General features: G+C 40.0%; 1 protein-coding gene across 1 annotated transcript; it reads right to left on the reverse strand.

The window, feature by feature from the left end:
- Positions 1 to 210: 210 nt before the first annotated feature.
- LOC145903804 (calcium/calmodulin-dependent protein kinase type 1D-like) lies at positions 211 to 12,265 on the reverse strand. Its single transcript, XM_082991963.1, has 11 exons — positions 12,122 to 12,265; positions 11,728 to 11,859; positions 11,583 to 11,657; positions 11,276 to 11,414; positions 9,859 to 9,985; positions 8,017 to 8,092; positions 7,110 to 7,222; positions 6,620 to 6,698; positions 4,091 to 4,178; positions 2,836 to 2,926; positions 211 to 1,838 (listed from the first exon to the last, which is right to left on the reverse strand). Exons 1-10 carry the CDS (start codon positions 12,184 to 12,186, stop codon positions 2,846 to 2,848), a joined length of 975 nt encoding a protein of 324 aa, XP_082848089.1. The 5' UTR covers positions 12,187 to 12,265; the 3' UTR covers positions 211 to 1,838; positions 2,836 to 2,845.
- Between the last annotated feature and the right edge of the window lie 1,405 nt (positions 12,266 to 13,670).

Below are 13,670 nucleotides of genomic sequence, written 5' to 3' on the forward strand. Positions count from 1 at the left end.
TATCACTGATATGAGGCCTAAATAATCACTATCAACTTTGCCAGTTTGTTTCAGTTAAGTGCAAAAGAGTGTAAATGGCTTTTCTGTGAATGCAGAAACACTATGTCTGTGTTGCTGTCACTGGCTGATAGTTGTATACCTTCATCACGGCGTTACTCGCATGCCTTTTCTTTCCTGCACACAAGACGGACACACCAATCTTTTTTGTCAATTATTTGCGACGCATTGTTGTGGAAAACGCGCTCGACAAACCGAAGTAGTATATTCCACGTAACCGACGTAACACATTCACCAGGACTCGCACGAAAAAGATACAAATTTTGCCCAGAAAGATACGGTACCAACGATTTACACAGGACTAAACGCATACGTACCCATACCGCGAAGGTATATTTATATGCCCACCCCCTTTTGGGTTTCTCTAAAAATAAAAGCCTTCGTGGCTTTCTAGCGATTACAACCTAAAATTTGTACGACAACGGCAGCGGGTAACTTTAACGTACACCTTGGTGCCATATTCGCTCGGGACAAGAGGATAAAATCAATTTGGGGCAATTTCACACACGGTAATTGAGACATTTACAAACGTCCACTTGATTGGACAATTCAGAGTAATACTGGAGGAAACACACATACAGTCTGATGAGGGTTTCGGATACGATATAGCGTTTTGGCTCGATTTGCCCGGTTCAATGGCAAGGCGACTGCTTTATGGCACAAAAAGTGTGACTATTTCAGCAAAACCAAGCGATAGAAAGGAAAAAATACTGCAGAAAGTTGACGGCGAATCTCAATTTATCAAATAATATTTTCGTTTTGTCAAAGGGCTTCTTCTTTCAAGGGAATTAATCGAAAAATTCAATCTAAGCAATCAAATTAAATAATGTCCTACTGCAATTGGAGTATGTTTCCGTAATCTTGCCGATTACAGAAGAAGTACACGACACAAAAAAACAGTTATTTCAGGTGCGAAATGAACACAAATTTACTCAGTTTCGACAGCCGGTATTTTGATAGCTTTAACACCAAACCAATCCTTTCCTAAGGCAGCCAGCCAAGCGCCGACGACATGAAAAGATCACAATACAAATACACAGAATCCTAATTGAAATATTTTGGTAACGACGCGGTAACATTTCAAGCGTTTGTGTTCAACACCTGAGTGGGCACATGACGAAGTTACGGGAGTCGAGCACTGCGATTTACGATAAGAAAATGGTTCGATATTTTTTTCGGAGTTCTCGCAGTGGTAAAAGCCATAAAATCTTTCGGGTAAAACGCGAACAAGTGCTTTTTGCGAAACAAGAAAGGTTTACGGAACTTGGTGCGAGCTGATAATAAAATTCGCTGCATTTTAAGAAGCCATGAAATGATAAAAATAAAATGTATCTAGGACCAGGTGTTTGCGCCCAAATATAACCACGATGGGAAACTTCGTAGCAATGTAGAAAGCCTATAACACCCGAAATTAGATGAAGTGATTTGGGAACAAAGAAATGTACGGCGCTTGATAAACGCTCGCCAAATTCGCTTCTCAAAATCTACTCTACCTCTGATACGACAGCATGAAAGTGCAGATGCAGTAATAGGAATTACGCGAAAAAAAATAACGTACACGATATACATGATCGCTGAAGCAAGAGGAAAATCTGCGCCCGGCCATAAAATGCCAACCGCATGTATAACGGGAAATAAATTGCCTGTGCGGTAACTGGAGGAGCTGCATGCTCACAAACGATTAATGCCCTTCGACTTCGGTGCCGCCGGTTTATTGCTTCTTGTTGGGACTTGGTATGAATGGAAGGCTCGGAGTAGGAGTAAAGGCTGGAAGAATCTATCTGGAAACAATAAAATACAGTTTATGTTGTCCGAAGCACGCGAAGGCCTGCATCGGCCCGTTCAGAAAGAGGCTCCCAAAGCGCTGTGGGGAACTATGTTTCGAACATATTTTGCTAGAACAGTAACGACAAGACATGTCTTCCGTGGGTCTTTCTCGCGTTTTGAGCATTTCAATTTATCCGTTACTACCATTAACCCTTCAAATTGTTTTTTTTTCATCGAGCTGAAATATAACCAACCCCATTTTTGGCGCAAATTACTTATTTTCTGATAACCCATGGTACATACCGCACGAATCCTTTTCAGATTTTCTATACTTGGTAAATGCGCAAGAACGGCCAAAACCGACAGCAAGGCCTTAAACCAGTGAACATCCCTCTCCTGCGCCACTAGATAGCGTAGGTGGGCATCAACGGCGGCGACGGCTTGACGCCGAGTCGGGACAGTGTCAAACACATCTCCCATAAGTAATGTCGGCTAATATACAGGGGCATTATGTCAGGGGACTTATTTTCCTATCGCACGACAATGTGGTTATGAGTGGGGAATTAATCATTACGACGCGCTGCTTACCTCATTATACGATAATAACTGGCCCACGTAATCTAATTGTGGAGCCACACTTAGCAAGGTTTTTTATGCGCAGGATAATATGAGTTTATGCAATTCGTATATACACATGCATTGTTTGGAAAATGGACGGTTTTTCGCATTTTGAAAGTAAGCTGCAAAAATATTCCAAGGATCGCACCACCATTAGGATATATCAATTGTGGTTCTTAAAATAAGCGTAAATACCACAACGCAGTGATTGCATTGCATGTACTCGGCAGTTCGCTGCAACACCGCACTGCGTCATGTATATTCCTTTCACAGCAGTGCGTGTCAAACGGGTTTGCGACCGTATCCTATAAACCCCTGCGGTCGCCACACGCCTGCGTGTCTATGGTCCCTAAGTAGCTTATGCTAAGAAGTCAAGTCGGTGGCAATACTCACCTTGGTCGGCTTATGTTGCAGGCTTCTGTTGCTGTGACGACACGTTCATCATTCGAATTCGCGCCGTTGCCGTGGCGACGTTGATGGCTTGCTGCGGGTTAAGAAAGCCGGGGTTAATTGTGGGTCTCTTATTACGTGACGATACAAGCGGTGCCAATGTTATCAATTCCTTTTTTTCTTGTGTTTTCTTACGTTTTTCTTGCGTTTTTAGTGTTTATTATGCGCTTGATGCATTATTGTTGACATAACCCTGAGGACGTCTCGCCGGATGGAAGACGAAACGTTGGTTTTAAATAAACACTTTAGAAACTTAAGTGCCAGAAGAACAATTCTGATTAATTAGTATGCCTGGCAGCAAAAAAGAAATAGTAGTATATCGGAATATTACGTTCGCATGAGCTTAAAACTAACAGGGAGTGATTGCTAACAGGGTTCGTAGTAGTGCAAATATGCGGGCACATGTAAAGTAAGTAAAATTACAACAAAAACCAATCACAGCAAAAAATGTCTTTTGAAAAAAGTTACGGGAACATGTTAAGGAAAAATACACACAACGAATTGTTATTTCTTACATCACTACAAGTGAAAAATAAAGGCAACCAACTTTAAAACCATCCAACCAGTTAATATATCCATAAAATTAAAAATAACCGTTTTTCTCAAAAACGGTACGTCTATTTTATGCACTTCAATACGGCACCTGTAACTTGACAGCATCACGGTCACCAAATGCCTGGCGCGCCCCATAGATTCAATGCGCATTATCTTTAACCACGCTCGGATCGTTTTACACGAGCCCGTCCTTCCACGTATAAAAGCTTGCCCTAAATTGCGACTTGAGAGCTTACACTTAATCCCAGCTATTGTTACCGAGCAAGCCCTGTGAACAGCGTACAAGGTAACGAGCAAGTTTGGCAGTTTGTCCGATGTCAGGTAAACTCCTCTTGTGGGGACACCTTCCTACACTGGAACTGACACGTGTCATATGTGACAAGACGTGGCACTAACTCCAGTTTTCGAATGGTATCTTGTAGCTGACAGGGTCATTTAACGGTTATTTTAGTTCAACAACCTGCCGTTTGTTTATGTTTTTCGTACTTCCTATTGACGCCTTCCGTTCTCTCGTGTGTTACGAAGTAACCTTTGCAGCGAAAACACGTTTAAAACACTCGCACGATATCCGAGACTTTTGGTAGACCATAATATTATTTTTAGAAAAAAATGGAGACAAGGTCACGTGACTTGGGGAAATCACCTTCCATTTGTTCCTGGCGAAGTTCTTCTTGATGTTCTTGCTCACGTGGTCGTGGATGTTCTTGCTGCTGGCCGCGTCACCGGCGATCCTGACGTAACAAAGCAAACATTATTACATAACACAAGCGCATGGGCGTCGGGGTAGTGGGCGGCATCGATTCCAAAAGCTGTATGCCTGAAAAGTCCCTAAGGTCGTGTTTCGACCACAAAAAGAACCAATCAGTTGGCCTGCGGTATGGGCAGTTCATGCAGTGGACGATTCTCATCACTTTTTTAAGGTTTTGCGACGACCTTCAGCGGAACTTTCAGTTAATGCGTCGGCGTAAAATGGTTGCTAACTTTGTTAAAACAAAAAGAAGCCGCAACCCTCGCGGGCCAACAACTGTTCTGACTTTGAGCGTTGATTTATGACTGATCATCACTTAGCGACATAAAAGCCAACGCGCTTTTAAGCTAATGGCTAGTTTAAACACTAGACAGGGTTGGGTGAGCGATACTGAGATTAAACAATTGAAACTTAATGGGAGTAGGGATAAAATAACCCCCCGGTAAACATTTTAAAGATAAAGCAGACCCTGATGGTGATATAAATTCCGCATCATCAACAAACCACAAAGCCAAAGAAAAATAAGTTGCAATCTTTGAATGAACCTACAGCAGAGCAACAGAATTGCATCGTTGGTTTAGAAGAGCTTCTGAGAAATCAACTAAACGCGAAAGCAAATAGAGATTTTATGAAGTGGCTTTTGACCGAGATCGATAAATGATTTCTTTATTTCAATATTCGGACGGTTTATCGATATTCGTGCGGCAGAGTGAGCTCACTTATATTCGAGTGGCATAATCATGGAAAAATCAAACGAACGAATGTACTTTCAATTGTAAAACAACGTTGCTTAATCCTATACCGTATAATTTAGTTTTGTTAAAATATATAATTTCAAGGCCAAAAGCTATACTGACCACGAATATCTCTAACGCTATATAACAAGACAGATTCGTTTACCCTTCCCATAGTTTGCCCGTGCAAATTTTACTGAGTATCAAGGAAGGATATTACGCGACAACACTGGTTGCATCAGGTTGATTGTTCTATACTTCCATCTTACACAACTTGTTACTTGAGCCTCTCCGAGGAAACACAACAGGGCAATTTGCAATAATCAAAACGGCCAGTCTTTTTTATTCAAAAAGAACAGCGGTCAATAAGTTTAGTGAAAAGCCGACAGACAAAACAGGTCTGGGAGAAAAAAACCTTGCGAAAATAATGGCCTTTTAGTCTGCCCGCGTTCGATAAATCAAAATGCCTCGGCCCTGGCCCTTTGACTGGAAAACGTGAAATCAAAACCCGAGGATTCGTGAATGGAATGGGAGGCAAAATGTCGCGCAAGGCGTTTGCCCAAATTTTGAAAGCCATTGCAAGTGAGTTTAAAATCAACCTATTGCACTCAAAAGTGGTGGGAAATAAAATTTCTACATAGAAGGACAACAATAGGGTTTTTTGGCCATTACTTCATACCATGCAGGTCACTATATGAGCCTCCGGTCACGTACGGTTCGATTTGACCTTCATTATTGTCCGGTCGGCGCGCGATTATTTGAATGTAATCAGTAACTACGGTTTGTGAACGTAATCCTGGTTTGCATTGCCTTCGATTGGAAGACAGCGTTACCAAACCCACAAGTGTAACCCTGATGATGGGCCGTTAGCCATTTGGTAGGCATGTGACTCTAAATCAAATCTAGGGATATATTTGTTCAAGTTGTGTGTCGTTAAAAATTTGCCTCAAGAGGTCGTTAAATTTAATAAATTGTTGTTTTTACGCTGGCAACGTCGATACATCGATACATCGATACGTAATTAATATTATGTCGCGCGTTGGTCAAAAGTCTGAATTATTCAACACAGGAGTCACAGAAAAAAAAGCACCAGCCGCCATTCCGGACATTCAGCATTGGATTCACCACAAAGAATGTTCCGCGAGTTCACGAACAAGCAGTCGTTTCAGGCGGTCAAGTTTTCAATCTTGGTGAGGCACATAGATCGATACGAGACCCATAATGACGCCAATTCAATCGGCGCGCCACCAGTGTCCACCGGGCCGGCACTTTTGTTCCCACTCGGACGGAAGGGGCCTCCCGGGACCGAACGGCCCCGCGCGGAAAGGCAATTAGGGTCGGTCACAAGGGCGATGGAAAGTTTAGTGATGGCCTCCAATTAGACAGAACAACGACGTGTCGTTACAAATGAAATCGTGGTCGCGTAATGTTAAGGCACATGGTTAAAAATTTAGGGGCTGGTCACAAACGCTGTGTTTGTGGCTGGTGGTCTGATTGAAAAGGGGGAATAACTTGAATTAGGCATAATTGAACAAGGCAGTTCGATGCCACACTCCGTTTGAACGGATCAAGTACGAATCAGACTAACATCTCATGTCCAAGTGTCCGAAAATCAACAGTTTTTAAACTATTTAGGAATTTAAATGCTATGCTTGGTTTAGTTGGAAGACAAGTAGTTGATTGCACTCACCAAGGATCATTGAGGGCTTGCTTGCACGTGTATCGCTTCGACACTTGCTTGTGCATCAGATTTCGAATAAAGGCCTTGGCTGGAAAAATAGCACATAGTTTACGAAAAAGTAACTTTGTGTTTTTCGTCTGGCAAAGTATCACAGAAAACGGTAGGCGTAAAAGTAAACAAATCATTAGTCTTCAAACCACGACGGCTGGCCCGAGGTCATTCGAAGTTGATGCCATTGTTCTCTTGACATTACGGCGTTCGATTCCATTGTTGTGGTATCAGCACACAAGCAAGTGCTACGGATTCATTAGGTCACTTTACGATAGACAACGTCTCTTGTGGATGTTTTAAACTTCGAAAGCAAATTTGTGACAATCGGCTACGTTGCCTTGACGTAATGGAAAGTGAATGTGACGGACTTACTGGCACCTTCTCCACACCAAGGCATTGTACAACACGGGACAAATCGTATATGTTACAAGCTGGATAATAATTTCACCTGATTCAGAAATGTCGTCCCAGTATGGCGAATCGAATTCGTATTCTGCCTTCATAATTTGCTCGAAAAGTTTTTGGTCGTTTTCGTCGTAGAACGGTGGATATCCACAAAGTCTACAAACAAAATTGAAAACACTGCAGTGCATATGTATTTTCTTGTAAACAATTGGAAGCATAACACCATAGGAAACTAATCTCCACTGCGAAAATTTGTTTGGTTACATGTTGCAAGCAATGTAACTGACGATGGTTTTGTGACATTTCTGCGATTCTGTGGGAAAAGCTCTTCGACATTTCGCCGAACGCACAAAATAATTCAAATGCACTACAAATAAACTCGTACAACAGCTGTGGGAATGACCCCATACGCCGGGATATCACTGCAACATTAAGCCAACGCCTGACAGCTATCAAGTACGTAGCAACATTTCAGAAAGGGATTTCCTACAAAAGTCAATCGTAATGTCAAAGTTATGTTGCAATGAAACTGCGACTGGTTTATTTCCAAATTCGCCATCTAGAACTTCTTTTCGACATGTTGTTGATTTACATTCTGCGGCAGTTGAGTTTTGTGTTTACATATCGCATGACAATAGAAAGCATCGGGCAACCTTTTCCCAGGGAGGATTACAGGCTTAATCCAACAAAAGCACCGGGTACTTACACAAACATGCCTGTTTAAGCCTGATGCGTGGTTTTCAGATCACATGTCAAACACGGTTTAGGGATATATTCATGTATGTAACCAGAAGGCAAAAAATATGCCTTAACTAGTACATGATAAACAACAGTAGGGGGTATAACACACAATTCCCATAAAATATTACCTAAGTCAGAAAAAACGCCAATTAACAAACTACACACAATATCACAGAACAAGACCAACTGCTTGGTCTCAGTTTACTTACAAGATGTACGCGATGACACCAATCGACCAGACGTCTACTTCCTTCCCATAGGGTTTCTGCTTGAGAACCTCAGGTGCTGAAATTCGAAAGGATGCAAGACTTATGATTCAGCAACAAGTGACACAAAATGCTGATTATGATTTGTTTCGGTCTCCCCATCAGGTGTATACAAAAGTAATATGTAGTTGTGTATATGGAGAAATTATAACCTTATTTGTAGCGATTCATGCACATACAAGGCACACTTGCAAAAGGATAGTAAATTATACACTGCTATGCATTAAACATTGAACATGTCCGTACAAAACAATTAGACATGTCACTAAAAGCCAGGTACATGGATGGCAAGCATAATTGCTGCAAGTACTGAGAATTATGTTGCCCCAGGGAATGTGATATTTTTGCGCACACAAATACGCAAAGCAGGTTTTACTACAAGAATCATATTTTTTGCTAAAAGCCATTGCCTATTTCCCAGAAAATAATAAAAAAATCTCATAGCATTACAAAAGCAAATCACATCTGTGATTTTGGCCATAAAGGAATTTGCATTATTTACAAGGACAACAATGTGAAGGAAAACCAGGGCAACCACTAAACATTGCCATCACAACTTTTTCCACTTCTTGGGAAAATGGAAGCCTAGGTACCAAGCACTCCTTGATACAGTCAATCAAACAACATTTCTATTACATGAACGCAGTTAGGCCCTTTTGTGTGCCGAGATGTATTTTGCCTGGCTGCTTTGAAGGCCATAAATGCCCCACTCGTCAAAGCAAACAACATGTATACTCGGTGGGCTGTGCCTCCTGGCAGTTCGCCGGGCTTTGGTGACTAGGTCACAATAAGGGATTATAAGTTGGAACTCGGTGTATTGCAGAAAAACATGACAGCAGTTGTAATTTTTGAACAACAGGTGGAGGTCTGAGGGATAAATCGTTTGGTGAAATATTATGGTGCAATGATTTTATTGATTGAGCACATATTTGGAAATATACAAAATCAACAGAGTTATATTGGCGTTTTGTTTATGTCAACATTTCATCCCAGGTACATTAAGCCACACACATTTCTAAAATCAGATTCCAGTCAAAATTAAATTCAACACTTGTGACTTTTAATTAAGGGGGGGCAATGCAATAGTTCCAATACAAAGTGAGTTAAAAATGAACTTTGGTTGAGTTACCTAAATGTAAAAATAATGTTTTTCCTACATTTTTAATTCTTTCTTCCTTAAAAAAGAATACAATCATTTCTCCACAGATCCAAACTATCACAGAATAAACAACACTGAAAAATTCTGGGCCAAAATCAAAACCAGCTTAATCAGTCGCAAAGCCAACAAAAACATATTGGCAATGAATAATTCATGCCATGTTTGGCAGCTCATTTTGAAACCACATGCCAGTCATGATTTACAAAGCTCATCCTTTCCCAACCCTTAGTTGATAATTATACGCTACAAGCATGCAAAGCGTGCATAATGGGGCTCTCCGTAATGGACACTGTAATGGGTACGGCCCAAGGCCTCACATAAATTATGCACTACAATGTCGAACATTGTTTGCTATATGTTTGACTATACTATTGGCAATGAGTTGCGTCAGCAACATTTCACCAATTTTACACAATCATAATATTTTTACCCAATGTTTTCGAGTTGTAACCATATTTCATTGCTCTGCTTTAGACGGGAAATATAGAAACAGTTTGGCAGAAAAATTATGGTGCCTTGTACACTCATTTTTTTATTTATAAATCTTACACTTACATTACCCTTTAAAATCTAGTTTCCCAACAGGTTTGCTGCAAATGGCAGAGGTATCACTGAACATGACTTACCGACATAACCTGGTGTGCCACAAGCAGTCCTCAGCATTTGGCCATCCTCCTCCACTTTCGACAAACCAAAGTCACTGATCATAATCTTGGAGTCTTCATTGCTGCTGTGGTATAGAAGGTTTTCCGGCTGCAATGCACAGCATAAATTGTTAAGTTTGGGATTTTTTCAAAACTATCTGGCCCAGTCAGGCCACTGTTAAGTGTTAAATACATTGGTTGCATCCTTTTCAGTTGTAATGATTAAACATGGCACTTTTGACAGAAGGCTGCAGAATTGCAACTGCAGGAAATTCAATCAAAGAAACAAAAAAAATCAATCACAAGCGGATTTGAGTTTAATAATTTATTATGAGGGCGTAAATATCTGCACAGATTTTTTTGATTTTTGCATTGTTTTTTTTCCAACTCAGACTATGAACAAAATTAGGTGACCAAATGTTGTGTGACAATAATAAGTGCTACATGCAAAAGCTAGAATTGAAAAGAGAAACACACCAGACCATCTGGAATTACAATACAGTGGCAATTTTGTGCTGTGTACACACAAATTTTGCACTATTTTTGAAACAGCACAAAGTCTCGAATGCTCAGACATGCATGCCAAGCAGGAACAACAACCACTTATTCTTCTATTTTGGGACATTGTGTCAACAGTAGCAAAATTTGAACGCAAAACAAATTTTATCATAAACTTAAAGTTGTTTTCATGTGCGCAGGTCAGGACACCAAGGTCAATCTATATTATCCACAGGTCATACAAAATTTATATTGCTGGAGTTGTATAACTAACATGATCTTGAAAACACTACAATGGCTCTGTGGTTTGAATTTCTAGTCGACTACACACATGATTTACACAAAACATTTCTGGGAAGTTTACACCTGACTACCCATGCTTAAAACCACATTTTTGCTGTTAATTAACGCCTCAAGATACAGTAGCAATTGTTGAAAAAAAAAAAAAACTTTTAACTTAGCAATTCCCCTATTTTTGCAATTTTACTTGTTAACAGGATTGATAGATGTATCAAACAGTGCCTCAACTGTGGCATGTATTTGTTTCTAACAACAGCATTTTGTGTTCTTCCAACAACTTCTACAACAATAGTTAATTTATGGTTGGAAATTTACAATCAAGGCACCAGTGGTTATAGCTTGAGGCACAATACTATCAAAACCGAAGCCCAAAGTGGTTGAAAGTTACCCATGCATTTGCAGGAAGTAGTCGATTGAAATATGTGTTATGGTTGACAGGAAGCCGTGATACACTGTCAGTTCTGTTTATATCTTCACATTGTGAACACAAATTTGTTCAATATTGATACAGTATTATCTTGGAATACACACTAGCTACTAATAAAAACCATTTCATGGTTAAATATGAACAAAAATAAATTAGCAATGCTTTGATAATTGCCTTTAAATCTCTGTGCACAATATCCTTGGTGTGGAGGTATGCAACCGCATCCAGCACTTGAGAAATAACATTGCTTGCATCTTTTTCTGTGTATGAGCCTTTCTCAACGATTCGATCAAATAGCTCTCCTCCGGTAACTCTGGAATTTTAAATATATTCAGCAAAACAAATCGTGAGTGCTCGAGTACCATATGTCTGCTAAGTTAAGGTCAAAAAGTTTTAGCACCAAGTAACATTTTTCTTAATACTTTTAAGGATTAATTAATGGTAGCCTAGTTTCAACTACAGGTACGCAAATTTTACTTACAATTGCATCACCAAGTATAAATGGGAAGGGTTGTCATAAATTTCAGTCAACTCGACGATATTTGGATGTCGTAAACTGCATGAAAAAAGTACATGGTATATACACAAATGCTTGCACTTGTTGTTGCTACATCAAAAAAAACTACCATTTTAATACTGCAATTTCATTGTTTATGCTGTTTTCTTTTCCCTTAATCAGTCTTCTTTGAATGCACTTTACTGCCACCATTTTCCCCTCTTTTCGGTGTTCCGCTAGCCATACTTTGGAAAAAGCACCTCTGCGGAAAAAATGCAGCATTCATTCGTTGTGCGTTGTGGTTCAGAGACACCCACACAAAAGTATGGCATTCTGTATAAACTATCATGTGGGCGTGCTATATCGTTTGTCATATTATTGTTCGAAGTTATAGGCATAATGTAATTAAATGGGTAATTATACTGCTTTCAAAATGAACTGGAACTGGAATAACTTAAAAAACAGAACAACCATTTACAGAAATTTACAAAATGCAGAAACTAAATGCATGAGGATTCACTTACGTGCCCAAAATCTGCTTAAAGTCGTACTTTGTCCGAATGTCGACCTTATATGAATCTGCACTCATGATTGTTGCTCGGCTGTCCGCACAATTTGGTCTTTAAAAGCTGCAAGATTTGTTCTTTAAGTTCCCTACATTAACGCAACATTCTAAAAGCAAAACAATTAACAGCTACAAGCAAGCTCGAATAATTGCAACTTCAAAAAACTTTTCGAGTTAGATGTTAGACAAAACAACGTGCTATCATTTGCCGCCCAAAAACAAGTCAGACGATTTCGTACTCGTTACCCACGCATAGTTGGGCTAACATAACCAGTCTATTCTTGTAACACCTGCAGGCACGAAACTACGCGAAAAACAAAATTATCCGTAACTGCTCCGCCGCCACAAAGGCAAACGCGATGACGACGTAACCACAAACGCAACTGTCCAACTTCTCCCAGCAATCACTGCTGCCCGCTCGCATGTCATGTGAACTGAAGCTAATCGGAGAGAAGGCGTGGTAAAAATAGAGCGGGCTGTGTATCTTTTTCTTCCGCAAGCGATGAGGCATGTCTGCATTTTGAAAATCATCGCACTCGCTTCGTTCACGTTTGGGGCCCGCGTTAACTAGAATTTTTTGGTAGTGCTAATTCATTGTGGCGTAAAACGCTTCTGCGCTGTCACACTACGTTATCACACGCTAGAGCCGCGTTGACCTGCCTTTAAACTCGTTTCGCTCCTTACAGCGCAATGCAACAGTGAATCGCAAAATATTTGTATGCAGTCGGCCAAATTTGTTTTTTTATTAGTGGTCTTGCTGCAACTCGAGTGCCTGCATTGCGAATAAGCCATCAAATACGCTGCATATTGCTTGTGCACTGGAAAAGTCAAATGACTATTATAGTTCAAATAATTACAGGCATTTTCTTTCAATTGCGTATGTCACTTTTGCACAATAGAAAAAGGTCTGTATTTAAACGCTAAGTGCATTGTATATATAGAACTGAAACAAGTTGTCTACGCTAGTACCTTCATTGACAAGTAGTTAAACCTTAAATATGCTGGTTTTGACGCTACTTACAAGCTTGCATTTTGTCAGGAATTTGTCACAAACTTGTAAGTTGATGGCGCCGCGCGCTTTACAAATAAAACGATTTTTGTAAGGTACCGCCATCTAACGGTTATAAAAATTTGGGTGAACAATACGGATTCTTTGAAAACGAACTATGCTATTTATTGTGCAGATTTGGGCAAAAATTGTTGAAAAGTAAATAATGAAACAAGCAAACAATGTACAAATATTTGAAATATTTGTAACAAGTAAGGAACGGGTTAATGTACACCGAAATGTTATATATTTAAAAGTTGTATATTTTGAGCCAGGATAGACAAATTACGAACGATATATAAACTCCCGTTTAAACGATAAGTGGATCACGAACACGATAGATTAATGTACACATCACACAAGAACGACCGTTCTATAATAAAGAACAAGTGGCATAAAAGTTCTCTCCTAAATCGAAAGCAATACCCACTGGAGGGCATCCACGAGCAAGTTGGTTGAA

This window comes from Ascidia mentula, chromosome 5, assembly GCF_947561715.1.
Source record: "Ascidia mentula chromosome 5, kaAscMent1.1, whole genome shotgun sequence".
In the NCBI taxonomy this organism is placed as follows: domain Eukaryota; kingdom Metazoa; phylum Chordata; class Ascidiacea; order Phlebobranchia; family Ascidiidae; genus Ascidia; species Ascidia mentula.

Excerpts from the sequence above, each read along its gene's own strand:
- LOC145903804 (XM_082991963.1), bottom strand. The coding sequence starts at position 12,186 with ATGAGTGCAGATTCATATAAGGTCGACATTCGGACAAAGTACGACTTT. Across the intron at positions 9,986-11,275 it reads TTGTGCACAGAGATTTAAAG|CCGGAAAACCTTCTATACCA; the intron begins GCAATTATCAAA and ends TGTGCATTGCAG. Across the intron at positions 2,927-4,090 it reads TCGCCAGGAACAAATGGAAG|CAAGCCATCAACGTCGCCAC; the intron begins GTGATTTCCCCA and ends CTTAACCCGCAG.